Source organism: Branchiostoma belcheri, unplaced genomic scaffold (genome assembly GCF_001625305.1).
Source record: "Branchiostoma belcheri isolate BF01 breed outbred unplaced genomic scaffold, Haploidv18h27 scaffold16, whole genome shotgun sequence".
Lineage (NCBI taxonomy): Eukaryota > Metazoa > Chordata > Leptocardii > Amphioxiformes > Branchiostomatidae > Branchiostoma > Branchiostoma belcheri.
Genome location: NW_017803046.1, coordinates 2,925,404 through 2,950,390, shown reverse-complemented (window position 1 = coordinate 2,950,390; position 24,987 = coordinate 2,925,404). Strand labels below are relative to the sequence as shown.

At 40.0% G+C, this 24,987-nt stretch overlaps 7 protein-coding genes across 9 annotated transcripts; 3 read left to right on the top strand and 4 right to left on the bottom strand.

Annotated features, from left to right (window-relative positions):
• The first annotated feature begins 954 nt into the window (after positions 1-954).
• On the top strand, positions 955-4,661 carry LOC109466150. Of its 3 annotated transcripts, none has more exons than XM_019763802.1 (4): positions 955-1,104; positions 1,943-2,131; positions 2,693-2,905; positions 3,352-4,661. In XM_019763802.1, the coding sequence occupies exons 2-4, from the start codon at positions 1,958-1,960 to the stop codon at positions 3,421-3,423; spliced, it is 459 nt and encodes a 152-aa protein (XP_019619361.1). In that variant the 5' UTR covers positions 955-1,104; positions 1,943-1,957; the 3' UTR covers positions 3,424-4,661. The 3 variants fall into 3 exon arrangements, with proteins under 3 accessions (XP_019619361.1, XP_019619362.1, XP_019619360.1); XM_019763803.1 differs by lacking the exon at positions 955-1,104 and adding an exon at positions 1,153-1,540 and having other exon boundaries at positions 1,946-2,131; XM_019763801.1 differs by lacking the exon at positions 955-1,104 and adding an exon at positions 1,154-1,540.
• LOC109466151 (prefoldin subunit 6-like) lies at positions 3,851-6,211 on the bottom strand. Its single transcript, XM_019763804.1, has 4 exons — positions 6,089-6,211; positions 5,608-5,678; positions 5,098-5,222; positions 3,851-4,792 (listed from the first exon to the last, which is right to left on the bottom strand). The coding sequence occupies exons 1-4, from the start codon at positions 6,207-6,209 to the stop codon at positions 4,672-4,674; spliced, it is 438 nt and encodes a 145-aa protein (XP_019619363.1). The 5' UTR covers positions 6,210-6,211; the 3' UTR covers positions 3,851-4,671.
• A 207-nt stretch (positions 6,212-6,418) lies between these two features.
• Positions 6,419-8,261, bottom strand: LOC109466149 (transmembrane protein 183B-like). Its single transcript, XM_019763800.1, has one exon. The coding sequence runs from the start codon at positions 8,106-8,108 to the stop codon at positions 6,921-6,923; it is 1,188 nt and encodes a 395-aa protein (XP_019619359.1). The 5' UTR covers positions 8,109-8,261; the 3' UTR covers positions 6,419-6,920.
• Positions 8,262-8,500: 239 nt separating this feature from the next.
• Positions 8,501-11,615, top strand: LOC109466030 (surfeit locus protein 1-like). Its single transcript, XM_019763560.1, has 9 exons — positions 8,501-8,683; positions 8,832-8,871; positions 9,222-9,414; positions 9,751-9,930; positions 10,240-10,312; positions 10,415-10,460; positions 10,661-10,777; positions 11,010-11,091; positions 11,339-11,615. The coding sequence occupies exons 1-9, from the start codon at positions 8,627-8,629 to the stop codon at positions 11,403-11,405; spliced, it is 855 nt and encodes a 284-aa protein (XP_019619119.1). The 5' UTR covers positions 8,501-8,626; the 3' UTR covers positions 11,406-11,615.
• Positions 11,616-11,818: 203 nt separating this feature from the next.
• On the bottom strand, positions 11,819-15,285 carry LOC109465913 (60S ribosomal protein L7a-like). Its single transcript, XM_019763400.1, has 7 exons — positions 15,279-15,285; positions 14,265-14,414; positions 13,882-14,031; positions 13,077-13,297; positions 12,606-12,736; positions 12,218-12,287; positions 11,819-11,980 (listed from the first exon to the last, which is right to left on the bottom strand). The coding sequence occupies exons 1-7, from the start codon at positions 15,283-15,285 to the stop codon at positions 11,876-11,878; spliced, it is 834 nt and encodes a 277-aa protein (XP_019618959.1). The 3' UTR covers positions 11,819-11,875.
• Positions 15,286-15,592: 307 nt separating this feature from the next.
• Positions 15,593-17,737, top strand: LOC109466032 (mediator of RNA polymerase II transcription subunit 22-like). Its single transcript, XM_019763561.1, has 3 exons — positions 15,593-15,791; positions 16,074-16,154; positions 16,592-17,737. The coding sequence occupies exons 1-3, from the start codon at positions 15,669-15,671 to the stop codon at positions 16,808-16,810; spliced, it is 423 nt and encodes a 140-aa protein (XP_019619120.1). The 5' UTR covers positions 15,593-15,668; the 3' UTR covers positions 16,811-17,737.
• LOC109466029 (retinal dehydrogenase 2-like) lies at positions 17,275-24,522 on the bottom strand. The gene is made up of 15 exons (XM_019763559.1): positions 24,404-24,522; positions 22,809-22,913; positions 22,434-22,574; positions 22,015-22,144; positions 21,679-21,740; positions 21,292-21,420; positions 20,648-20,761; positions 20,149-20,251; positions 19,709-19,893; positions 19,465-19,522; positions 19,068-19,174; positions 18,711-18,868; positions 18,400-18,474; positions 18,055-18,094; positions 17,275-17,925 (listed from the first exon to the last, which is right to left on the bottom strand). The coding sequence occupies exons 1-15, from the start codon at positions 24,458-24,460 to the stop codon at positions 17,896-17,898; spliced, it is 1,494 nt and encodes a 497-aa protein (XP_019619118.1). The 5' UTR covers positions 24,461-24,522; the 3' UTR covers positions 17,275-17,895.
• Positions 24,523-24,987: the final 465 nt, after the last annotated feature.

Below are 24,987 nucleotides of genomic sequence, written 5' to 3'. Positions count from 1 at the left end.
GTATTAACTTCGTGATCTAAGATAATTTTACAATTATTTTCACACACACCACCTCTCTTTTGTCTGCCCAAGGTCCATTTCATTTGTACATAATGAGAAAGTTGTATATATCTTGTAGGCCACTCTATTTCTTTTAATATAAAACTTTATATTAAAGTTTTTAACTGAATGTAATTGTAGCCAGATGCACTTGTTCAAACAAAGTCAAGCAGAAATGTTTTATTGAAAGTACTTAATACACCTGTTACAAACGTCATGTGAATAAGACAAAAATCATGACATGACAATATACGACATATAATGTTACATGTAATATGCAACTTTGGTGTCAAATTTAAATGTATTTTTTATTCCTTTTTATTGTTAAGGAAATGCAAATACCTAATACACCTGTTACAAACGTCATGTGGATAAGACAAAAATCATGTGAACTTCTGTTGCATATGACATATATTTACATGACATATATATGACATATAATATGCAACTTTGGTGTCAACTTTAAATGTATTTTTTATTCCTTTTTATTGTTAAGGAAATGCAAATCAGTGTTGAATGTATATAATGTGGCATGGTTGACAAATACTGTAACAGGAATATGGATGTAAAGGAGATACAATGTACATGACACAATGTAAATGCAAGCATATCTTTATAAATGGACTGTAACGGTTAAAGGAATAAACAGTTCCAATGTCCATGTGTGCGAGTGCTTTTATGGTTAAATATTTGCTTTTGCCCCACACGTGCTGTAATTCTTCAATCACACGTGATTCACGTGAAACGAGAGAACAAAGCATTCTGTTCATGCATCTGGATTCTTAGGATTTCAGTGTGTATTTAATTGTACACAGTTTTAGTCTAGTTCAAGTGGGATATAAAAGCTACATGTACACCATAGACACATTTTGTATTTTGCACCACAGTTAAAGCATGTAGAATGTGGATATACAGGCTCAGAAATAGGTGGCACTTTTCAAAGAACAAAAGCAGGTCAGAGGTTGAACAGGAGACAAGTGTCCTTGATTATATAACTTTGCTGTTGGTCTATACTTTGTTGTTTGGCATACTAACCCCTTTACGAGACAAGCCTACATATTTTAGGTCAGTACCTTATATATCACTGTTGTTTCAGAAACAGGCATAGAACAAAAGCAGGTCAAGAGTTTATAAAACTTGTCATTGAGACAAAGCAGACCTGGGGTCCTTGAATGTGTTTACCCTTTGTCTATACTTCGTTGTTTGACATACTAACCCTTTTATGGAACCATAGCTTGGCAGGCTTGCATTTTTCATAGGTCACTTAACGGTCACTAGTGTGAGTTCAAAGGGAAGGTTATTTTTAGGAACAAGCATCATCGCAGCTTGATGTGGCATGTGAGTACTGTCAGGCTGTTAGGAGTCGCTGACTTGTGATGTTATCGACCTACATTGTTAAATGCTTAAATCTTTAGCAACATTGACTACTGACTGCCATCCAAGAAAACCAGGACTGGTGTTACCAGTTTGAGCTCGTTTTGTTTGAACTATCAGCCAACAGGTAAGTACATGCAGGCTTCAGTTTCCAATAATCCTGTGGTTGTTTGCAGTTGGCTTGAGCCTGTGAAGCATGTAATATGTCAAGGACAGTCAGAAAGCCAGAAATTCAACTCAGTTGTGGTACACACCAAGGGATTGGAGCACATATCATACATAAGAGAAAGATTTATAATTTCATGTAGCTTGATTGTAGTCAATCTGACTAGTCCTAGAAATGGCTGCCAGCAATGTGGCAGGTTATACATGTAAGTTATACATTTTGCCTTGTTGTTAAGAACACTTTAGACTAATTGCAGTGAATTTTTGTGCTAAGGTAAGAAATAAGAAAAGGACAACAAAAAACAATTCCCCGTGGATATTGATGGACTAGTCTCTAGTAGAGTGTTTTGGTGTGTTATTGTAGTAGGAGATATCCATCATGGAAGACAGCCATTTGAAGCCCTCCATGGATCTGGCAGCACAGCTCCAGGCCCAGCCAGGTGACAGGATCTCCTACCATGCCTGGTCCAGGTCAGACAACGGCCTGGTCGAACATCACAGCATCTATGTCGGGCAGGGGAAAGTGGTGCATTACAAGGACGAGGAACAACTTGTACGTGGAGTAAACATCAATCAACCAATTTCAATGCACAGTGGCAAGTTGATAAACAGTAACATAATAAATTTAAACAAAGTCTAATGTCTTTTATTCACGATTAACAAGAACTGCATGCTCAAGTAAGAGGCTCAGTATAGTAACTGCTTTTTCTTCGTTTTGCAAGTATAAATTATCTCAGGTCATAAAGACAGTTTTAGCACACAGCTGTCAGGCCTTGTATTCATGATCATTATGACTGTAACAGCTAGTACTAGTGTCTTTGGCAACATTGAAATTTTCTACGTTAGCAATATGGGTAAATGTTTCCCTTTGCTCATAAATTAGGCTGCTGAGCACATGTGGACTATGCAATACTACATGCAGTACATGTACATGTAATACTACTGCCTGATAATAATACATAATAATTTCTAGGGCTGATATGTGTTACTCTTTTTCATACATGTTGTTTGTACTTGCAATTAGCCCTTGGGTATGTATTTGCAATAAACTCTTTCTTGTATACAAACTAAATTGTGTAGTGATTCAAAACCCTTCTAAAGTCTATTGTTTCAGGTGGTGCAGACCTGGTTGAGTCATGTGGCTGCAGGTGGTAAGACCACACCTGTCAACCTGAAGGGACCGTTCACGACGTACTCGCCGGCGGAGGTGGTGAGCAGGGCGGAGAGACAGGTGGGACACTCCTACAGATACGACATCACCTTCCCTAACTGTCACAGCTTCGCAAACTGGTGCCAAACTGGGAAGGAGCAGACTGGAAACACTCCGGTAACTATCATATATATACGTTGAATAGTGCTTAGAAATATCACAGCTTTTTAAAAAATGGAAGATATTACAGATTGATATGGCCAATAAATGACTTACAGGACTCCCAAGGAAGTGCTGTTAGTTGCATTCACACCTGAAAGTCGCTGCCCTATCAAAATGCATGATTGCTTACATTTTACAAGAGACTATTCTTATCAGCTGTGTAGGATGTCTTGAAAAATATTTTTAAAACTTAATGTAAAAGCTTAATACATAGGTACATGTAACATACTTGAGTCATACAACAATGCAAGACTCTCAATATCAGTCTACAACAAAATATGACTACATGTTATACCGTAGTTTGTAGTTGGTAGTAGTGGAGAAAATATTTCTTACCAGGTTGAATTTTGTCAGAAGTGTACTTTACAGTTTACTCAAATGCTACTATTCCACATTTCCAGGTTAAGACTTACATTCTGGGCCTGGGTACTGCAGCTGTTGTTGCCTTCACCCTGCATCACTTCTTGAAGTAAGGATCATTGGACAAGGCTGTCAACTACCTGAGCCTCTTGAGGAATGATGCAGATCTGATGTCACTCAGCTCAATGGACACAAATTGGACTGCCAGATAATGCCTCAATCTCCATGGGTAATACCCACAAATAACCCCAGCTGGGGAAAGTAGGGGATGATGTGAATGTCATGTTATGTCACAATGTGATATTGTGGATGGATATTTATGAGAATTGATATGTGTGGCATCTGCAGAAAATCTTGTAAAACATTAATGGATATCAATTACTTTCTGAGGAAGTGTTAGTACACATGTACATGTATAACAATAATAAAATAATAGTTGCAAATTACTGCAGTGTTACTAGTGTAACATTAGAGAACTGTGCATCTCACATTCAAGTTAGACCCACTGAACAAAGACACACTAAAATTCCATGTAGGATATACAAAGCTAATTTAATACATGTAAACATCACACTCTTCCAGTTCTTTTGTGTTGTTATGTACTACTCAACTGGTGCAAAAACGAATGAAAAAGGTTGACATGCTTGTACATTTCAAATGAACTTGTACAGGTTATCACTCAAGTCAAATCCAAATTCAAACTTTCAGTTGGTCTCTCACAAATTAATAACAAAAGTTCAAATACACAGTGACACACGAAGCACACAACTACAACATATGTATGTATTAAGAAACCCAGAATTGAGACTGATATCACAACGGTCTTTGTGTTTGTGAAGTTGTAGCTGTGAAACATCTACATGTTTGCCAAATTTTGATGTGAATATTGTAATCTGTACCTACTGAACTGATACTAATAAGTGTAACTGTAAGTATGGGGTTACCTGACATACTACAATGTACAATCTATCTGAACTGCATATTCCTCATGCATAAAGCAGCATTGGCCTTTGCAATGCATTCACTGAGTACAATCTGTGGACTCTGCTATTGAGGCAAGTTACAACAAAGCAAATTAAGTCCACAGCTTTAATGGTTGACAGACAATTGTAACCTATCACACATGTGAAATTAAGGTACTCTTGTAGTCATCTACACAACCCATCACAACTGATTTCAGCCAAATAATGTAACAAATAGTTGATATACATGTACATGTATGTAACACAGCCTGCACTTCATCCAACATGGTATCTTTACCGAATGATAACAACATAAAGAGCAAAAATTGATAACTGTCACCTCACACATCCTGTGTACTTAATATACAGTCAGGCAGTTGGAATCCTTGCTAACATGTGTTATGCCTTGCCGGTAGCTTTAGCCTGGGCCTGCTGAAACTGCTGTTGAAGAACCGTCAGCTCCTTTCTGCTCTTCTCTTGTTTCTCTTCAAAATCCTTAATGGTTGCGTCTTGTCGTTTACTACAAAACACAAACAAATTCGTATATCATCTACATTTTTCGAATTGTATTATTGTCATGTCTGAGACTTTGGAATTTCAATATTTTCTTATCTTTTTTGCCCATGGATTGTAAGGCACTTTGATTGTTTTGTACATGTACTGTACTTCTTGTTTTACACTAAGGCAACATGAACTGTAGCTTGGTACTTGCAGTTAATTTTTGCTAATTAATGTTTAATCTATACATACATCCTACGTACTGCTGCGCAATTCAATAGTTCTGCAATACGTCAAATATCCAGAAACATGTACATTTGTACTTACATTTCCCCTTCAATATACTCTATTCTCTTGCCGACATTGGCCTTGGCCTCCTCCAGGTCTTGTTTGACCAATACCGGTCCTGTCAGCTTGTACACGTTAGCATCTGTCTCCAGGAGTTCCAACTCCTGTGGGAGACCAACAGTGTACTTATATGTGAGACCACAAATTACAGATAAACAACATCATGGTAAATACTACATTACAAATACAATATAATCAATTAGCATATATACTATAGGGGGATCTGGCAATGCATAACACAAATGTGTTAGTCCATAATCTACTGAAAGAAACAGATTTACATAAATTTCATCTTTGTTTTATTCTTTTGGAGGGGAAAGGACCATCAACATCAACATACCTATACCAAAGCAGTTGCAATGAAGGATGACCAGTCAGACTCTCAGAGGTTCAGTCAGGACAGAGAATTTCCTTGTTTGGAGTTGATAGAGATTGTCATCAAATTTTATTTATCATATTCAAGAACCACATGAAACTGTAACACCTCACCTCTTTCACAATTTTGTTTTCGTTCAGCTGTACATCCAGCTGGTTCCTTGTCGATGCTGTCTTCTGTAGGTCTGTCAATTTACATAAAGTAAAAATTTCGTCATATTTTTAGAAAATCGAAACTTACAAATTATTCTATATTGGCTGTCAATCTAGCTATAGAAAATCATGTCTATATCTAGAGAGTAACACTGACGTGTGGCAATACTATACATATTTTAATAGAAAAAACTACATCGTACGTAAACGTACTAACCACCACAAGCTACATAGCTACATTTAGGTAATTCTGCTTCAGCCAAGGGCTAAACCGACACATGACCGAGCAAAGGAAAATGTGCTGCCCGTGCTAGTTCTGCCCCCCTCCCCACACGTGTCTTCGCCTCTTGCTGGTTCAATCCGTCTGTTTCGCACGTTTTTTGCGCTCATGAGGGTAGCTAATGTAATAAGGGATCACCACATGCTTAATTCCCGACGTTACCTTTCTGAACTCCCTGAAATTCCTTCAGTTTTTTCTCCAACTGGTTCCGCATTGTCTCCATAGCCGCCATGGTGATGATGATGATGAAAAGTGGTACAGTCCATGGAGGGACAGGGGTCATTGACCCAGAGTAGAAATCTTCAAGCAGATGTTGGGGGTAGAGCCTAGGATAATAAAATGAGGAGGCATAGAAGATAAATCATATGCACTGTAGGCAGCATGTAAAAGTATGGTTGGTAAATGTTCCTTGACCATATTAATCAGTAATATTCTGCAATCAAGACAGACACAACATTATATCATTCATAGGATATTTCTTTATTCAGTGAATTCAATTCATGTTGCTAATGCTTTATATCTCTGTAAGTGATTTGGGTACACTTTTCTTCTTATTGCTTAAAACTTACATGTTCTGTTGTATTTACAAGAGACAACATGTTGTCTTTCACATTTCTATTGCACCTTTCTATCATGTTGTTTCATGCCAGAAAGCATTTTACAGCTGCCTTTGCAAACACTCTGAATCCCCGTCAGGGGTTGTTTCATCAGAAGTCCAAGTACACCAAGTCAATGCTAACTCCGGACCTTTGAAAACAAAAACCCTGATAACCTAATCAACAACAAAATCATCGTAATAATGAGTTTACCCTGGAGTTTTATTTTATGCTCAGTTACTATCAGATACACCAAGTTGTATTTCAGAATCGTGATTGTAAAGTAAACAGTAAAGGAAATAGCACTGTACATTTGACTCATTTGGCAAGTTGCTCCTTTTTCAATATGTTACCGAATTCATGCTTAGCCTAGGCTGCAATATTCAATGCCCCCATAACTAGCCAGGATACTTGTATGGATAGTGGGGATGCCACCAGTGTAAGACCTGAATGCTTTTTACTGGGTCCAGAATCACTCTTTCCCCCAGCATAGCTGAACAGTTAGCTTTAGTCCTGGCCCTGTTTGAACCATTAGCTGCCTTTGGTTTCTTCCTAGTCATGCACAGCTGATCTGAAAAGTGCATCATTATACAATGGTTCTGCATGTTTCCACTGAGAGCAAGTTTGATGTCAGCCATGACTTTTCCCATAACAGTTCCCGGGACAGCAATATAGTGTGGAGCCACGATGCGGAGTACGCAGTAACCGTCTTCTGGGTTCACCAAAGCGTCGTCATTATCTTCATCCACATCCCACAGCCTCCTCCTCCTCCTCCTGGGATGGTAGATGCCACCTGGTGGCCGGCCGGGGAGCTGCAGCTTGAAGTAGAAGACCCAGACGTCTCGTATGCCCGACTGAGTGGAGAGACAGGTGCGGCCCTTGGAGCACCAGCTGTACAAGCACCTGCTGCCGATGATGCCATTGAACCTCTCCTGGTCCACAGGTGCTCTGGTGTTCACCTGCAGCTGGAAAGGTGTGTACAGGTAGAACAGAGACCGGACAACACAAGTCCGCAGACACATGGTTCTCTCCATACACTCAGGCTGCAGACGTTCAGGCAGCTGAGCAGAGGACGAGTAGTACCTGTTGTAGAGCCTTCGCCAGAAGCCGATGGTTTGAGTAAGATGCCAGGTATTTCTACAAATTGCAGCAAACCTTCCAATATCCTCTGGCCTGATGTAGGGAGCAAGTACAAACCACAGATCCATTGGATACTCAACTTCAGGCTCTGAACTGTCTTGTACTTGCCTGTGTTTATTGTTAAGTTGGTTAATGCTAGTCAAGTTTTCTTCAAGTTCAAGTTCAGTGTCACTGTCACTCCCTGCATGGATGTCTCCCTGGTCACTGTCCCAGTCTTTCTCATACCAGGGGAGTGAGTCTTCCTCTTCCATCTTCAAGGTTTCTGACGGCTGGACGTGACAGAGAGCCTTGGCTTGCCGGACGAAGGCGTTAGCCTCGCCCTTGCCGAGCCTCCCAGATGGAGGGTGAGTAGTACCGTCGGCGTCGGCAAACTGTTGAAGTGTCACGTCTGCTTCTGTGCCCAACTTTGCACGCCTCCTCCTGGCCTTCTTTCCTCTCTTCGGCATGTCCTGGTTGTCTCTGTATCGTGACACACATGTCAGCTTCTACACTATTGACTTCTGTAGGCTTCAGCGACAAGTTTTTAAGGGTAAAGATGATATATTTTGAGGGGAGGGAGCAAACTCCCACTTTCAGGAGCCCATGACGCTTGGACGTTTCTTGGGTCGAAACCATTAAGATAAGTGGAAAATCAACGCATTTTTGCAGTGACAAAATTGACACAATTTGCCATAAATTTGTATGTTTTCAAAATTATACTAATTTTACAGATATTTATATTCAAAATCTGTTTGACTTTGTATTTCTTTGACTGCATTAAAGCTAATATTGTAGCTTCCTCTACTTCCAATCGGACCCTATCGGACAGAGTGGTTAGCTCCATTTTGGTTCGACCCTTGACCTCAATCATTTTTATGCAACCTTGCTCACAACAGGGGTTATATATTGCCCCTCTCTCACTCTCTACGAAGGATCACTACTATCAAACTTTTACCAGTGGATATCTAAGAAAGCTGCCGACAAAATGAGCTCCTTTTCCTTGAGTAGGGTTACGTTACAGTGCGTCAGGAAAGGGTCACAGGTAAGGCTATACATGTATTCATATTGATACATGTGAAGCTCAAAGCTTAAGCTAGCTTTGTATTATACTGCTAGTAAATTGTATGTAGTACGTTATATATTTGATATTTGCACATCAGAGTCACACTTTTTGTTTTGCTTTTTTTCAGTGTGGCTTGTTTGCAGCAAGGACCAGTAATTTTAGACCAGGTAAGAGTCATAAAATATGTGTTGTTATTATTCATCACAGACGCCAGACTCACAGGTACATGTACTTGATGGTAATGATTATGATGTTTCCCAATCATAGCCGATGATGGTAAATTATTACCACTTGCCCTATCATTCTCCATGCATCATAAGTTGACATCAACAAAAATTGTCTTGCTATAATTTTATCGAGACAGATGTCCGACCCATCTATCTATATATTATTATAGAACATTATATTTCATATATGGGACCACTGAGATAAGTACTACTGATTCACTCACCGTTTTATATAATGTACCTCTATCTAACTTTTCTAGGATGAATGAAGTGTTCTCTCTATTCCGCAGGTACAAGATATGCCAGTCAGACCACGTCCCGGTCCAGTGCCCTCCCCCCTCCCCATGCCTGGTTCCTCCTGTCTATCCCTGCTGCAGCCTTCGGGCTGGGCACATGGCAGGTCCAGAGGAGACAGTGGAAGTTAGACCTGATCAAAGACATGGAGGCCAGGACTAACCGATTGCCTGTTCCCATACCTACTGAGTGAGTAAGATATACATAGTGTTCTAAAATAGCCCTAAGTGCAGGATATCAGGATTTTCTTCCACAACCAGTATGTTTCTCACCTGCTCATGTTTTGACGCCTGTCAGATATCTTCCTCAGAGCTTCTGTTTGACAGGCAAGTGAGAGACAATGCCAGTTGTGTAAGAAGAAAATCCTGATATCCTATGTCCTACCAGCCTCATGAAATTATTTGAGCCTATACGTGTTTAATGTACATAATAGTCTATTTTATATGTGCTGAGATGGTCAATGGCACAAATTAAAGTTGTTTACTCAATATAATTAAAGTGTGAATGTTTGTGTCCACTTTTCAGGCAACTGGAGCTTCAGACAATGGAGTACAGACCAGTCAAAGTGAGAGGCAGTTTTGACCACTCCAAGGAGATGTACCTGTTACCCCGTTCTCTGAACACCCATGACACAGGAGGGGGGATGGGAGCCAGGGCGCAGTCAGGGGCTCAGGTGGTCACACCCTTCCACTGTGCAGATACAGGGTGAGAGCTCTTCACATCTTTGGTACATGTTGTACATGGTAATTCTGTTTGCCCCATACATGACAATGTAGCTTAGTAGACGTGTAATGTATCAGTCTACTACAGCATTTGATGCCAAAAGACTGCTATAAATAATAAGTATAAAATTAAATGTCCTTGTATTCTGTGAAAATTGATAGCCCTGTCAACATGCAAATAATATCAGCCTTTTGTTTGTGTTAATTTTACGATATTCATTGGAAGACCTCGAGCACAATGAAGAGTCAAAAGTTATGCATTTTTATGATTTGATCTTTGATTCACATGCAGGAGGACAATTCTAGTGAATAGAGGATGGGTGTCCAAGAAACATATCAACCCAGCAACAAGACCAGATGGCCAGGTCAGTACTTCATTTTTAACATTATATCATATGTCTATTAATTGTGTACAAGCTGGTTAGTAAACCACAGGTTCTCACAGATGTTGTTAACTTCCACTGCAGGTTACAGGAGAGGTAGAAGTTGTTGGTCTAGTGAGGCTGAATGAAAAAGGTGAGACTTTTTTTACCTCTTAGTATTTACACAATAAACAATGCATTGCTTTTAGATATCACTAAGTAAAAGACCAGTGGCAATTGGCTGATGTTTTATATCTACATGTACATACACTGTATATGGAAGACAATTTTTCCTTCCATTTTGAATGTTGGTCCTTTTGATGTATTATTTTGTTGTTGTTTCATTCCCCCAGAGAGCACCATTTGTCCCAAAGAATGACATCGCACACAACAGATGGCACTTCAGGGATGTGGAGGCCATGGCCCAGATAACAGAAGCACAGCCTATCTTCATAGAAGCAGTTGGAGGTAAGACTATCAGTTTCGTTCTGAAAGTGACATCTTTAAATTCATTTTGAAGACTTCATCTTTGCTCTCTTAAAGCTAATATGCACTTTATTTCTATTGGCAACTGTTTGTACTTCAGAAGCCTCAAATGTAGCTCACCATTTCAAACAAGAACCTTTGCTGTCATTAAATACCAATGATTGTAGAATGTTAGGAGTTATTGAGTATCTGTTGAATTATGTTTTCTTGACAGGAAGCACAGTGCCAGGTGGACCCATAGGAGGGCAGACTAGGGTGCAACTTAGAAATGAACACATGCAGTACATCCTCACATGGTGTGTATAGACTGCTGTATCTTCTCAAAATCTCTGCCTTGTAACAGAATGTCATGTGGCTTTTGTTCCCTAGTTTTCTGTTACGGTTTCACTACCATTTGACATTCATCCAGATTTTCACACTACCATATACAGTCCATTCAGTACTGTCATATTTCAGTATGGCAGAAAACATACCCCTCAATTTGAATACATTTTACCCAGTTTATAGTTCATGGCAATGACATGTTTGTTGCCTTTCTTCCAGGTACTCATTGGGCATCTTGACTGCCTTGGGATGGTACTGGACCTACTTCAAGAAAGTGCCAAGATAAGGGTGTTTCCTGTATAGGAGAAAAGTGACTGATAGGCAGGATCCCAACCTTCTGAATGACCAGCAACTTTCTGAGGCAAATATTTATGCATAATTGTATCCAATAAAGTGAACAGTGTAGGTATTTAATCAAACATTGCCTTTCTCCACTACGACAAGTCATGTATATCTACAGATATTTTCATAAATTTATGGATACATTTATAATTTACATCGCCATGGCATTTACTGTTTCTCACCACCACATCCAACCCACCACTATCTGGTAAGTTTAGAGTCTTGTCTGTATCTTTACTTATGTATAAAAGGAAAGAAATAAACTCTCGATCCAGACTTTGCTAATTGTCTCACCCAACTTTCTGCCTATTTGAATTGATGAAACTGAAACCATTCAGACAAGTACAAAAGACCATGTTTGGGATGGAAATGTTTATTACATTTTTAGAGCTTCTCTGATAAATCTGTGGATGTCTATCCCATCTTCTGAGCAAGCTCCTTGGCCTTGGCCTTCTCCAGCTTCGCGATGCGGGCAAGGGACTTGTTGCCCATGACACCACCGCCCCAGTGCCGCCGGATCTGAAACATGAAATAGAGATACTCAACAGATGTACTTTTTCTTACAACGAATCTAAGACATGTCCTCACAGTATAAAAATACTGCAAAGACAAGGTGGTTAGATGAGATGAATGCTCAGAATTACCCACTTGGTAACAACAGTTATCAGTTCTGACAAAGCGCAACAGTGTCATCATAGCATTCGTGACAACAAACCCTGATAAGATTATCCAGGCTGTAATGTACCACATACTGACCTCGTCAAATCTTTCGTTGTAGTTGTTCTTGACAGCGTCAATCAGCTTTGCTAGTTGTCCCTTGTCCTCACTATACGATTGTCAAGAAAAAATCAAATTAGATCTTTTCGGAAAGAAACCCATCACCCAAAAAGCAATGGCTTATCTAGTGCAATGGCATCTAAGGTTACTGACATGACTAGTAGTAGAAATTGCATACATGACAACAAAATGATGTTGAATGTGGCTGCTCAGTATTAAAAAGCTCGATTTTTTGTTCTTCAAAAATTTTCAGGTGAAGAAATTCATACATCACAGCAGCCCTGGAACCACAATTTCTTCAGAATCCAGGAAAAGGATATGTTGATCTTTAAGTACAAAAGCAATGGCAAGAACATGCTGAACTTACGGATTGACTTTACTGAAGGCTACGCAGGTGCAGGTCTTGCGGTGCACCAGTCTGCCCAGACGGGCCTTCCCTTTCACGATGCAGTAGGGAACGTTCATTTTCCGACAAAGGGCTGGCAGGAACAGCACCAACTGTTGGACAGAAACACAATGAATGATGACATGTACTACATGTGTCTAAGCAAGGAAAGAATTCAACCTCCCACAGTGGGTTCCTTGGTAAAGTTATGGTTTTGTTGGCTGCTCAGCATTAAAAAGCTCGTATTGTTTTGTTCAACACAACACTTCAGGTGAAGAAATTCATACATCATAGCAGCACAAGGAACAAACAACATAAAACAAAAAAATTTAATCAACCCTTCATCATTTATTATTCTCTACAGAGTTGGACCTCATACTTTCAGTTTCAGCATGCTGTAAAAGATCGAATACTGGGCTAATTTGTGTTCTTAACTAGATGGCTAGTCCATACCTCGATAGGGTCGACGTCATGAGCTATGACCACCAGCTGGGCCTTCTTGGACTCCACCAGAGTGGTGACCGTGTTGACACCAGAGCGGAGGACAGGGGGGCGTTCTGTCGGGACGTCTTCCTTCCCGGACACACGCTTCTTAGCACGCTCCAACAGACGCTTCTTACGTTCGACCTTGGTCTCGGGGCGGTACTTTGTAGCGAGGCGGAACAGCTGAGTGGCTGTAAAATCATTAGGAATACATTTATTACTACAAGACTGGTAAGCACAGTCTTGCATATAACACTGACCTGTCAATCTACAAAATTCTTTTGATAAAAGATTTGTACACTTTATTAACAAAGCTAAAGTAAAAGCACCATGATACAGAACAGCCTAACTTTGCACTCCTAAAAGTTACCATATCAATTTTACAATACTTATGGCATACCTTTATAGATAAAATCTGAGGATCATTAGTACAGTATAGGAAATACAAACTCTCAATCGAGCATAAAACTAGAGTAGAGGCCACAGTATTCAGATCGGCGAGTGAAGATAAAAGTTTTCCTCACCACACGAGTGTGAATTGGACATCCTTTCATCATGTACTGTGGTTCAAATACTAGCTGATGTTTTTAACAAATTAATTGTACCCGAACATTTTAACATTTTGGGAGAAAACACTGTTAAACCCAAGATTGCTTTTATGCCATCATTGAAATTGTAACTTAAGTCCCAAAACTACACCAGGTATTGCACTCTAAAACTAAAAGAATTACAACATCCTCAGGTTTTTAAGAAGACACAAAGAATGCACTCATACCTGTCTGCCTGTCCAGTGCCTGTGTGAACTGGTTGATGGGTGGTGGAACCTTCAGACGCTTGTACAGGATCGCCCGCTGACGCTGGAGCCGCACGTACTTTGGCCAGCGCACGAAACGGCTCAAGTCTCGCTTCGGCTGGATGTCCTGGCCTGTCAACACATGCACATTTATTGTTACAACAAGTCAGTTTTTTTACTTCTTTGGTAGAAAAGAATGACACTTTCTTGAAGTATTTGTGCCTCAGCGATCTTGGTGGTTGGGGTTGATATCAGTGACGCATCAACTAGCAAATATTGGTGATCATCACTGGCACATCTCACAAACTACATGTGTATGTATAAGCAACCAACATTTAACAACATGACTTATAAATAGTTCATACCGATGCCATAATTGCGAGGCCTCTTCTCGAACAGAGGGTTCTGTTCCTTCTTCTTAGGCTCAGCTTTCCTGGCCACCGCAGGGGGCGGAGCCACCTTCTTCCCCCTCGAGCGAGCTACTTTTCCCTTCGGCTGGGGAAGGAGAGATGATACTTATCATTAATGAAACTGTGGCTGAGATTCACATTTCACACCATAATTTTTGTAATGCATCTAGAGATACCATTTAAATACCAGGTTTTAAACTTGTGTTGTCAAAGCTTTTGTGTTGTATTTTACTATAAATAACATGCCAATACTTGGGAGACAGGCATCTGAATTAAGTGTTCGTACAAGATATTGTACAAAGTTGGTTTAAAAATTTAATTTGTCTGGTCATGTAACATAACTTCATAAGCTAGCTTCTCTTTCTTTCGGCCACAGTAATCAGATCGGCGAGTGAAGATAAAAGTTTTCCTCATCACACGAGTGTGAATTGGACATCCATTCATCATGTACTGTGGTCAAAATACTTGATGACACTTCTTCATAAATTCTTCCTAAACACTTTACTTACTATCAACACAAGAATATCTGAGATTCTTACATTTAAAAACAGGAGTTCACAAAATATAATTTGCATCTGAGAAAATAATTTGGGGCGCTACACTACTAGACTGTATACTACACAGGCGAAACGTTTTATCTCTTCAACACTCTCGAGCTAGCCGTACAACACTTAATATCGGTTATCTACAAACGCACGGTGGCAAATTTCTGAATGTGTAAAATGAATTTCGTCTGTGCCTCGTCACAAGATACTGTTTTCCATTCAGGTCCATGCTGAATCCGGCATCTTGATCCACCGACATACACGCCCGTATTTCTGACTGATTTTCACAACCATCGATAAAAATAACGCACAGGAAAATATCTACATAACTGTAAGTTTCATTTTGACCTAAAATTGAAGCAGGTATGTCGAGAAATAGCAAGGATTTTGGTTGATTCGTATTCCGATATCCACTTTCCAATACCCACCATTTTGACGAAGGTCCAAAAAGGAAGAGCAGAGGATTGTGGGGGCTGTTCTCTCGTCCAGTCTCACGCGATGTTACGAGATCTTACCTAAGACTCTACTATCATCTGTATGGGTGTGTCCATGCTTTTTTTAATTTCTAAAAAAATGGAATCATTTTGAGTAGAATAACCGAAAATATGATATTAAAACCTATATACCTCTAGATTACATACCATATTTCATAATTGATGGCTATCTTCTCAATAGGTACATTTTATTGAAAACCTTGACGAAAGTATTAAAACCCCTTGCCAAAAGTGGTTACAACCAAGTACAAAGCGGAAGTGGGATAGATGAAGTTTGTGTGACAGAAGGTTTAGTTTTACCACGCATTTCAGCTGACAAGATGGCACAGCAGCGAGGTATAACACAGAGTAAAGAGTCACTTCTCAAGTCTTACAACAAGCGCCTGAAAGACGACGTCAAATCTATTCTGGACAACTTCACAGAGATACTAAAGGCGGCCAAGGTATTGAATTTATGATCACCAGTATAATGAAGCTTTCAAAATAACAAATTATTGACTGGCTTTCCAAAGCTTTGTACGTTTGTTGTTCACGCCTTTTGAAGCTTTTCTGTGTTGTCGTTTTCTCTGGTCTTTTCACATCATTCAAAACAACTGCTAAGGTATGGCATTACTAGTAATATTAGCCATTTTCTGAAAAAGATGCATTTTTGGTGTTGTGTTGCTCCAAGCAGATGTAACGTCACAGTACATCTGCTTGGAGATAAGATGTGACCATTTTCCCAGGTAGAAGAACAGAACCAAGTGTCGACCCTGACACAGTCGGACCAGGCGCGATACGAGATGCATGTCAGAGCTGCAAATATTGTGAGTATCAAAGAGTTTCAATACTTTTTTCTTGGGTATATCATAACTTTCTATTCCCCCCCCCCTTAAATTAAGGTCCAATGATGAGTTTTGATCTATGAATTAGAATTCATTCAAAACAATGTAGCAGAAAATATTGCATTGAGTGTAATCAAAACGATACATTTTCAGCTGCAAGAATACTGTGTACTTGTGGCTTATACCAGATGTACTAGTATGTAGATAAATTGCTTTTTGAATATGGTGAATTTCATGATGATATATGTTTAGTATATATGTGACATGAGTAACGTAGTAAGTATATATGTCATCTAGTCAACATTATACTTAAAACACTTGAATACCGGTATATATAACATTATACGTGTGTATTTCTAACTCTTGTTAGATCACTTACCACTTACCGTGAAATGAAAGTGTGATGCCATTATTTTCAGGTCCGTGCTGGTGAGTCACTAATGAAGCTTGTTTCGGACCTGAAGACATTCCTCATCCTTAATGACTTCCCTTCTGTAAACGAAGGCATCAACCAGAGAACTCAGCAACTCAAGGCCATCCAGGCAGAGTGTGACACAAAACTGCTGGCACTGAGGGATGACATGGCAGCAGACTTGTACGACTTAGAGGAAGAATACTACTCCTCGAGGCATAAATGACATTCAAGACATTAATACTGGACTATTTTGTACTGTAAATACCTCTAGACTTATCAACGTTCAAGGGAAAAGGAGGCATCCATGGACCATGGTCACACAGTGCATTGAGTGAGAATCATTTCCACCTTTTAGTGTACAATACATGGCAATGCCCATCTCTTTTTCTACACATCATGGAGCTTAGCTTTGCTAGTCCAATGGTTTGTGTTCAACTCACACCATGTAGTGGTGTAAGTGTTTAATGGCAGTGAGAGTTTCAAGCAAAACCAAGAAGACAAAAAACACTGCGAAATGTGTCAAGATGTACGGTATTTTGTATTTCGCTTTCTATGAATCAATTGTCTAATTTAACTCATAAGTGCTGGATATGATAATATACTGGCATCATAATGTCCATTTATTACATTATTACTAAGTGAGGTAATATCAACCATGAAAAGAAAGATAATCCAAAGACACAGGCATGGCTGAAAAGCAAATTTTATGCGCATTGCACAATGCATTAGTTGCAACAAAAGCATAACAGAGGCTATCTATAGGTTTTCACTGACAGGAGATATGTTAGATTTGTCTTCATTTATTCCATCAATGAAAAACATACTGATACATGTATTGCCTTTTTCTCTAAGTCTAAGCTAGCCTAGTAAATTTACAGCACTCTTAATACATGTTCGGTTCACATGTATAAATCTTCATGGCACAATCTAGAGATTCACATGAGAGAAATCGGAATTCTTATCTTCGTTTCACTAAATCTCTCTAACTTACTACTTACTAATAATCTTCATACTTATATGCCAGACCATATGTTATCACTCCATAACTACCACTTGCCGACCTTTTTCCAATTATGATAAGCATATATCTTTCTCCTTTTGGAGTATAACATTTTTTGGGAAATGCATTTTCAGAATAAATTGCACAACTGTAAATTCAAAAGCAGTCAATTGAAAGATTCCAATGTCATGAGAAAGCAACTGGAATGCAAAGATTACACAAGCAAACAGTTTTGGAAGACGGGTCTCTGTGGAACTGAATCCTCCTGAAGTCAGACATTGCTGTGTTGATCTCTTGAATGGTGCAGCTTACATCTTGCCTGGCAGCTTGACAGTGACCTGCAATGGCATACAATCATTGAGTTGGGGTGGGGGGGGGGCATTTTCACTATTTCTCACTTCTACAAAAAAAGATCAACACATTGTTGAAGGCAATGACAAGAAAAGTGAAGAAGGTGGCACACTTACTGTCTTCACCTCACAGTACTCCTCAAGGGCATATTCACCCCTGAAAGGAAACAGGTTACGTTACATTGTATTGTCGTATCTCTAATGGTCTAAAATGATTAACAGAGATATGTTTGATACACAACCAAAATGTAATTGAAGACAACACTCTTCTCTAGCTGGTAGCTGTCTCAAAATAGTTCTAAAAGATTACTGTGTTAGTATAGTAGTTACAATCCCCAATAAGTACTCCAACTGAAAATAAGTTGTAATTACCTCTTTTTTTTTATATGACTATCACAAATTGAGATATTTGAGGCCAAAATGGAAAGTTTAGAATGCAGAAAAATATACTGAAATACGTACAGTTCACGGCCATTTCCAGACTGCTTGAAGCCTCCAAATGGAGTCTGAGGGGTTATGGCATTGTAGCAGTTCACCCTGCAATGGAAGAACAGAACTTAAAAATTGTCATCTGAATTGATGAGTAATCAAGGAGATGGTATTCAGTGTATCTAAATTGTTGAAGCACTAACTAACCACAACATCATCATCATCTTTCATCCTCCATAATAGAGGTGGAGCATACAAAGTTAGCTCGCCAAAACTGTTTGTCATTCATCACAGAGATCAGTTATGTATCATGTATGTAGATCAACTATGTACAACAAACTAACCAGACTGTCCCAGCCTTCACAGAGTTGGCGATGGTTAGTGCCTTGTTGATGTCCTTGGTGAAGACAGCAGCAGCCAGGCCGTAGGTTGTGTTGTTGGCACGCTCAATCACCTCCTCAATGTTCTTGAACTTGAAGATGCTCATCACAGGGCCAAAAATCTAAATCAAGAAGATTTTCAAGTATCGAGTATCAAGCCTCCTCATAAAAAAAACAACATTCTATTGAGAAGAAAAGGGTTGACTTGAAAATGCATCGTGCTTCACCTCAGTCAACGATGACTGCTTTACCTAACTCTAATCATCAAATGCAATACTGTTTGGCTGCTTTTGACAATGACTATCAGTACAGTTACTATACCTCTTCCTTGGCGATAGTCATGTCATCTCCGACGTCTGAGAACACGGTCGGCTCGATGAAGAAACCCTTGTCCCCATGGCGAGCTCCTCCACAGTTCAGCTTGGCACCTGGTAGAGGAGAGAAAATTTGGCATGCTTGAGGTACAAAGGTACATCTTTCATAATAGAGGTTTACATTTTAATCACATTGTAATAAAACTACCTGTAACAGTCAAACCTGCACCAGGAACACTTGCTTGAAGGACCTTAGCTATCAGAGTCAATTTTGGTTGTCTCTCGCTTGATAAATCTGTGCAAGTTAGCATAGGTTTACATCAAGAGAATTGACAGATCAAGAAAAATAAGTTAAACATACAGTAGTGTAGGCTTGGTGTACATGTGAAAATTAGAAACCTTACCCTGGGTCTTTCCTGACTCAATCAGGCCAAGAATCTTCTGGAACTGTTCATCATCAATCTGTTGTCACAAAAACAAACAAAAATTCAAAATCATGCAGTTTGATGACAAGAAAACACTTCAAAAGATATACTAAAACTGTAAATAACATAACAGTCTGATTGATGTTCTTCTAAAATTCAATAATGATACCATTTTCAGCTACAAGACAAAACAAATTGCAAAAAAAAAAGCAAATTGTTTCACCTGCGGGCCCTGCTCGTTCTTAGGGTCAAATGGGCTCCCAACTGTACGCTTCTTGGCGCGTTCCACGCTGCGCTTGACGAACTCGTCATAGACAGATTCTTCCACAAAGGTACGGGACCCGGCGCAGCAGCACTGACCCATGTTGAAGAACAGGGCCTGATGGGCCTGTTCCACTGCATGGTCCACTGTTATACATGACAAAAATACATTATGAAAATACATCATGATGTACCGGGTAGCATTGTGACTATGGCAACAGATTAATAACCGAAGCACGTTTTCTCTCAGATTTCATGACTTCAGGATAATTAGTACATACGTACATTATATACTAGCCAGGAGTCCAAAATTATATTTAGTACAACAATAATCCGTATACACCCATGCAAATTCTGATGTTTGTCATAAGTGAAATGCCTGTAATGTAAAACTCTACCCACTATCGGCATCAGCGAAGATGATGTTGGGACTTTTCCCGCCCAGTTCCAGAGACACACGCTTCAGGTTACTCCCACCAGCTGCTGCCTGGATGATCTTTCCAACCTGGAGGATCATGCATATGGCATCATTTAGCAAAACATTAGATGGAGAATTCAAAATTATCCCTAGGATTTAGTTTACAGGCTGTTACATGAAAGTTGAGGAAGGATGACAGCACAATTTTAAAGAGGATCAAGCATCTCTATTTTCTGAGTGCTATCCTTTTAAGTCCCGAATTTGCTTTTCTTTTAATCTTTTATCTGAAGAAACGAGTGCTTACTTCTATCTGTCTTACTTTGCTTTATCTAAACAGTTGAAAGAGCAAAAGAGTGCTTCTGTGTACCTTAATTTGCTTGTTTTATCTAAACAGTTGAAAGAGCAAAAGAGTGCTTCCTTCTAACTTCCTTCAATCAAAAGAACAAAACAGTGCTTTTTTCTGTGAAGACAAACCCAGCCCACCTCAGTTGAGCCCGTGAAGGCAACCTTGTCCACGTCCAGATGTTCCACAATGTGGGCACCGCAGCTCGGCCCGTACCCTGGCAGCACATTCACTACACCAGGCGGGAACCCAGCCTGCAAAAACATATAACTTATACATGCATGTAGCAGATGATAGTAAGAGCAATTAGACTTTATAGTCAAACCATGTCGATGGGAACTAGCCTGGGTACCGTCCGGATTTTGCTCTGTTACACTAGCAAAATCTGGATGGTTCCCAGGCTACCGGTAAATGGGAATTCTGTGACTGATTCCAGTTACTTTAGGTTAGTTAGAATAATTTGCATATCTTTCAAGGGATTGGGCAGCTGTGCCCATCTACATTTCAACAGCCCTATAGGCAACATACTACTTGTGTATTTATATGGTTTACATATTTATTGAGTCTTCTATATATCGGTATAACCCCTCTAGACCACCTACCTACCTACTTATATTGCAATTATTGCTATATTGCAAAAGTGGAAGGCACCCTCTACCCCTTCTACTACCATTCAAAATCACAATTGATCAAATATCCCCTTAAGAAATAAACCTCATCCATCTGAGCACAATCCATGGGGTCACAAACTATCAACTTCAATAGCCACGAGAGCTGACCAGACCTCCTTGACCAGTGCGGCCAGGTAGAGTGCGGTCAGCGGTGTCTGTTCAGCCGGCTTCAGCACACAGGTGTTCCCACAGGCCAGGGCAGGGCCAAGCTTCCAGACCACCATGTTGATGGGGAAGTTCCACTGAAACAAGAAAATGTTCAAAGATTAATTTTGATTAATGTTAATACAGTACATAAAATACTTTATTATTGCGCAAGCACAAAAGTCCCCCAAATGTTGACATCTTATATACATGTACATACAAAAATATTGTTGGATGCAGTAATTTTGCAGTTTCAAAACCTTTTGATAACTTGTGTAGGTTTTGGTTGTCAGTGAGTCTTTTAAAAGATTTAGGAAAAGAGCTGCGCTGCACTGTATTATATAAACTATACTTACTGGGATGATCTGTCCACACACACCAACAGGCTCATGACGAGTGTAGGTGAAGTACGGGCCATCTGGAAGCAAAAAACATAACATGACAGGATTAGACAGCTTCTTGTCATGATGAGAAGGGTGTAGATGTCTATATTTACTGGGACTCATTCAAAAGGCAAACCTTCGAGCAAATTTGATAAACTTCTAGAATAGAACTGTAAAGAACATTTCTACATTAGCTTTTAATATTAAGTGTTCTTCTTCTGCTGCATTTACTGTATGCCTTGTGCTTCATGGCAACTAATCAACTTATTTCACATTTTGATATGAAAAGCTGAGTCATATTTTACTGACCGACAGGGATGGTTTTCCCAGTGATCTTGTCACACCAGCCAGCAAAGTATCTCACGATCTTGATGGGCTCCAGCACATCCACATAGTATGACTCAAACAGGGGCTTCCCATTGTCAAGGGTCTCCAGGTTCTGTATATATATGTGTTGATTATTTGTTTGTTTACAGTTGTATTTAGTTGTATTTGTTAAGGAATTGATCTCTTTGATTTCTCAAAGACATCAATGACAAAGCAAAGATATGTTTAATATTCAAGAAAGAATTATAGTACAAATGTATTCAAAAGTTTTATGCATTTATATTACACCACTTCATTCCTGGAGATTCTCAACAAAATACATGTAACGTCAATAATGTTAGTCTGGTAATACATTTATTCTTAGGAACGTCTATGAAAAAACAACAACTTGAATTCCTTACAGCGAGGTAGTCCTTGTCGCGCTCCATCAGGTCAGCCAGTTTGTAGAGGAGTCTCCCGCGCTGAGAGGCGTCCAGGTTCCGCCATGGCGTGCCCAACTTAAACGCCGCCCGAGCTGCAGCAACGGCCTTATCCACATCAGCCTAGAATTTAAAAAACAGCACATTGTGGCATGATCCTGTAACCTCTTCTGTTGAACTCTTTAGACCCAATTAGAACTTTGTCCAGATTAAGCAGGAAATCAAGGACCGTGAAGTAATCTAGAGTTGTTCTGAATATCTAGTTTTATGTCGAAAAGACTCGAAATATTGTGAATTTCTCACTTATTCTGTATATAACGTTATTGCATTAAACCCAAGGCTAAACCCCATACATACCTTCTCAGCCTCCTGAACATCACAGATCTTCTCCCCTGTAGCTGGGTTGATGGTGGGGAAAGTCTTCCCACTCTCCGAGTTCACAAACTCATTGTTGATGAACAGCTGAACAGAAGGTACATAAAACTTGTCAAGATGTACAAATTTTGTTTACTTTTAGTAGTTTGTCTACTGACAAGAAAGCACTTTGATGCTAATTCACATCATTGTATACTTGTAGCAACATTATCACTCATTAATAGAATGATCAGAAAAATCGGACTGATGAGCAGCACTGTCCTTGGTGCTGAAAAACATTTGGATGATATTTGTCACTGGTTAGTTGTCCTTGACCATGTTGAGTTAATGACAATATTTGTCTCTAGTTAGCTGTCCTTGAGCATGTTGGATTAATGATTGAAACATCTGCTAGTTTCCAACCTTGGTACTTTGAATTTCACCCTGTTCAGACTGGCATCTGCAAACTCGTTTCATTGCCAAACTGATTTTTAAATCAGTTAGATTTTATTTGAATCTGAATGGCCAAAATCACATTGAAACCTGCTATAGATATCAAAGTACCTCTGCCTCAGCAGTGCCTGTGTTTGTTATTGCAAACTGTCCCAAGTATGCGTCACAGCTGTTAGTCAGGCTGACCTTTAGACTGCCTAGCTAAATCATGTGGATGTTTGTCCCTGTATGAGTTGTTGAACTGAGTTCGAGTGGTGTTTTTCCCAAGGCCTTGTTTTCCCTTAGTCACCATGGGAGGGCCGCCCTGTGTTCTGGGGGCAAGAATGCTTCTAATAAAGGATCTTTCGACACAATCCGCGGACTGTTTTATCATTAAAATGATAATTCAACAACCTATAATTGGAAGTGTGAACATTTGAACAATTGACTGTGGTCTCTCGTGTGTCTCGTGGAGATTCTTACTCGGTCAACCCAAGGACATTATACACTGTGTATAATGTCCTTGGTCAACCGTACGTAATTCCTTTGTGTCACGATGAATAGACATTCCCTAGGTCGCTAGTAGGTCTTCAACGTAATTGTTCAGTTGATCGTAATCTTTGGTTTCATCGAGTAATCGCATGAACTAGAAATAAATGTTCGGGCATAGTGTAAGGTAACATAACGTTAACGTCCGATGATCGCCTTTTAACCGACATCTGATTTTAAAAACGACTCTACATCCAGCCGCGGTTAATGTTTAATTTGCCATGCCATTCTGATCACGTACACAGCACCCTGTGCAACCAGTGGCCCATTGTCCTGCGGCCATGTACTTCAACCTCTTTCACGACACCCGAGCAAGCTTTTAAGTATACGTACTGGTAAAGAGACGCGGACACCTATAAAAGTTGTTTCGCAGGACGATTGTGCTGTGAACAGAACGATAGAGTAAGTGTTTTCTCGGCAAAAATACTGAATACAAGTTCAACGCAAGTTTTAAGTTCTGGTGCGTGAAAATTGGTCCACAGTGCCCGCCCATTGATGTCAAACGTATGGCAAGAGAGGGTAGGCCCCTTGTATTTTTATTTTCCATTGAGTAGATTCACGACTGAAGTCTATGCTTAACGTTATACATCACACACGAGTGACACGGCCGCACATACCTGTGTGTACTTGATTTCTGGGTTGGGGTTCGGGGTGGGGAGGTACGGAGCAGCCATCTTTGCAGCCTGTTGAGCGAAAAAGGGGGCGTGTCGGGGGCGAGGTCAGAGTCCGCGGCCAGCTTACTGACGTAACGGGGCTGAGATGTTGACCCAATTTTACCTCCAAGCAGATGTAACAGAGCCTGTCTCAAATCTTCCCCATACCCCACTCGTAGCCCTCCTCAACTCTTCCCCTTACCCCACTCGTAGCCTTCCTCAACTCTTCCCCCTTACCCCACTCGTAGCCTTCCTCAACTCTTCCCCCTTACCCCACTCGTAGCCTTCCTTAACTCTTCCCCCAACTGACTCGTAGCCTTCCTCAACTCTCCCCCTTACCCCACTCGTAGCCTTCCTCAACTCTTCCCCCTACCCCACTCGTAGTCTTCCTCAACTCTTCCCCCTACCCCACTCTTACCCTTCCTCAACTCTTCCCCCCTAGATTACCTTATTGGGTCAGATATGCTCTGTATGATGTTTTCACAAAGGAGCTTAGAAATAGGTCATTGTATTCACTATATGCATTTAACGTTATGTATACTTTGGGA

Coding starts and splice junctions, on each gene's coding strand:
- LOC109466150 (XM_019763802.1), top strand. CDS start 1,958: ATGGAAGACAGCCATTTGAAGCCCTCCATGGATCTGGCAGCACAGCTC. Junction 2,132..2,692: donor ACAAGGACGAGGAACAACTT/GTACGTGGAGTA, acceptor CTATTGTTTCAG/GTGGTGCAGACCTGGTTGAG. Junction 2,906..3,351: donor AGCAGACTGGAAACACTCCG/GTAACTATCATA, acceptor CCACATTTCCAG/GTTAAGACTTACATTCTGGG.
- LOC109466151 (XM_019763804.1), bottom strand. CDS start 6,209: ATGACCCCTGTCCCTCCATGGACTGTACCACTTTTCATCATCATCATC. Junction 5,679..6,088: donor ATTTCAGGGAGTTCAGAAAG/GTAACGTCGGGA, acceptor GTAAATTGACAG/ACCTACAGAAGACAGCATCG. Junction 4,793..5,097: donor GAGTATATTGAAGGGGAAAT/GTAAGTACAAAT, acceptor TGTGTTTTGTAG/TAAACGACAAGACGCAACCA.
- LOC109466149 (XM_019763800.1), bottom strand. CDS start 8,108: ATGCCGAAGAGAGGAAAGAAGGCCAGGAGGAGGCGTGCAAAGTTGGGC.
- LOC109466030 (XM_019763560.1), top strand. CDS start 8,627: ATGAGCTCCTTTTCCTTGAGTAGGGTTACGTTACAGTGCGTCAGGAAA. Junction 8,684..8,831: donor GCGTCAGGAAAGGGTCACAG/GTAAGGCTATAC, acceptor GCTTTTTTTCAG/TGTGGCTTGTTTGCAGCAAG. Junction 9,415..9,750: donor CCTGTTCCCATACCTACTGA/GTGAGTAAGATA, acceptor TCCACTTTTCAG/GCAACTGGAGCTTCAGACAA.
- LOC109465913 (XM_019763400.1), bottom strand. Junction 12,737..13,076: donor ATGACGTCGACCCTATCGAG/GTATGGACTAGC, acceptor TCTGTCCAACAG/TTGGTGCTGTTCCTGCCAGC. Junction 12,288..12,605: donor GCCTTCAGTAAAGTCAATCC/GTAAGTTCAGCA, acceptor ACAATCGTATAG/TGAGGACAAGGGACAACTAG.
- LOC109466032 (XM_019763561.1), top strand. CDS start 15,669: ATGGCACAGCAGCGAGGTATAACACAGAGTAAAGAGTCACTTCTCAAG. Junction 15,792..16,073: donor AGATACTAAAGGCGGCCAAG/GTATTGAATTTA, acceptor CCATTTTCCCAG/GTAGAAGAACAGAACCAAGT. Junction 16,155..16,591: donor ATGTCAGAGCTGCAAATATT/GTGAGTATCAAA, acceptor CATTATTTTCAG/GTCCGTGCTGGTGAGTCACT.
- LOC109466029 (XM_019763559.1), bottom strand. CDS start 24,460: ATGGCTGCTCCGTACCTCCCCACCCCGAACCCCAACCCAGAAATCAAG. Junction 22,575..22,808: donor ATGTTCAGGAGGCTGAGAAG/GTATGTATGGGG, acceptor TTTAAATTCTAG/GCTGATGTGGATAAGGCCGT. Junction 18,095..18,399: donor TCTGGAAATGGCCGTGAACT/GTACGTATTTCA, acceptor GTTTCCTTTCAG/GGGTGAATATGCCCTTGAGG.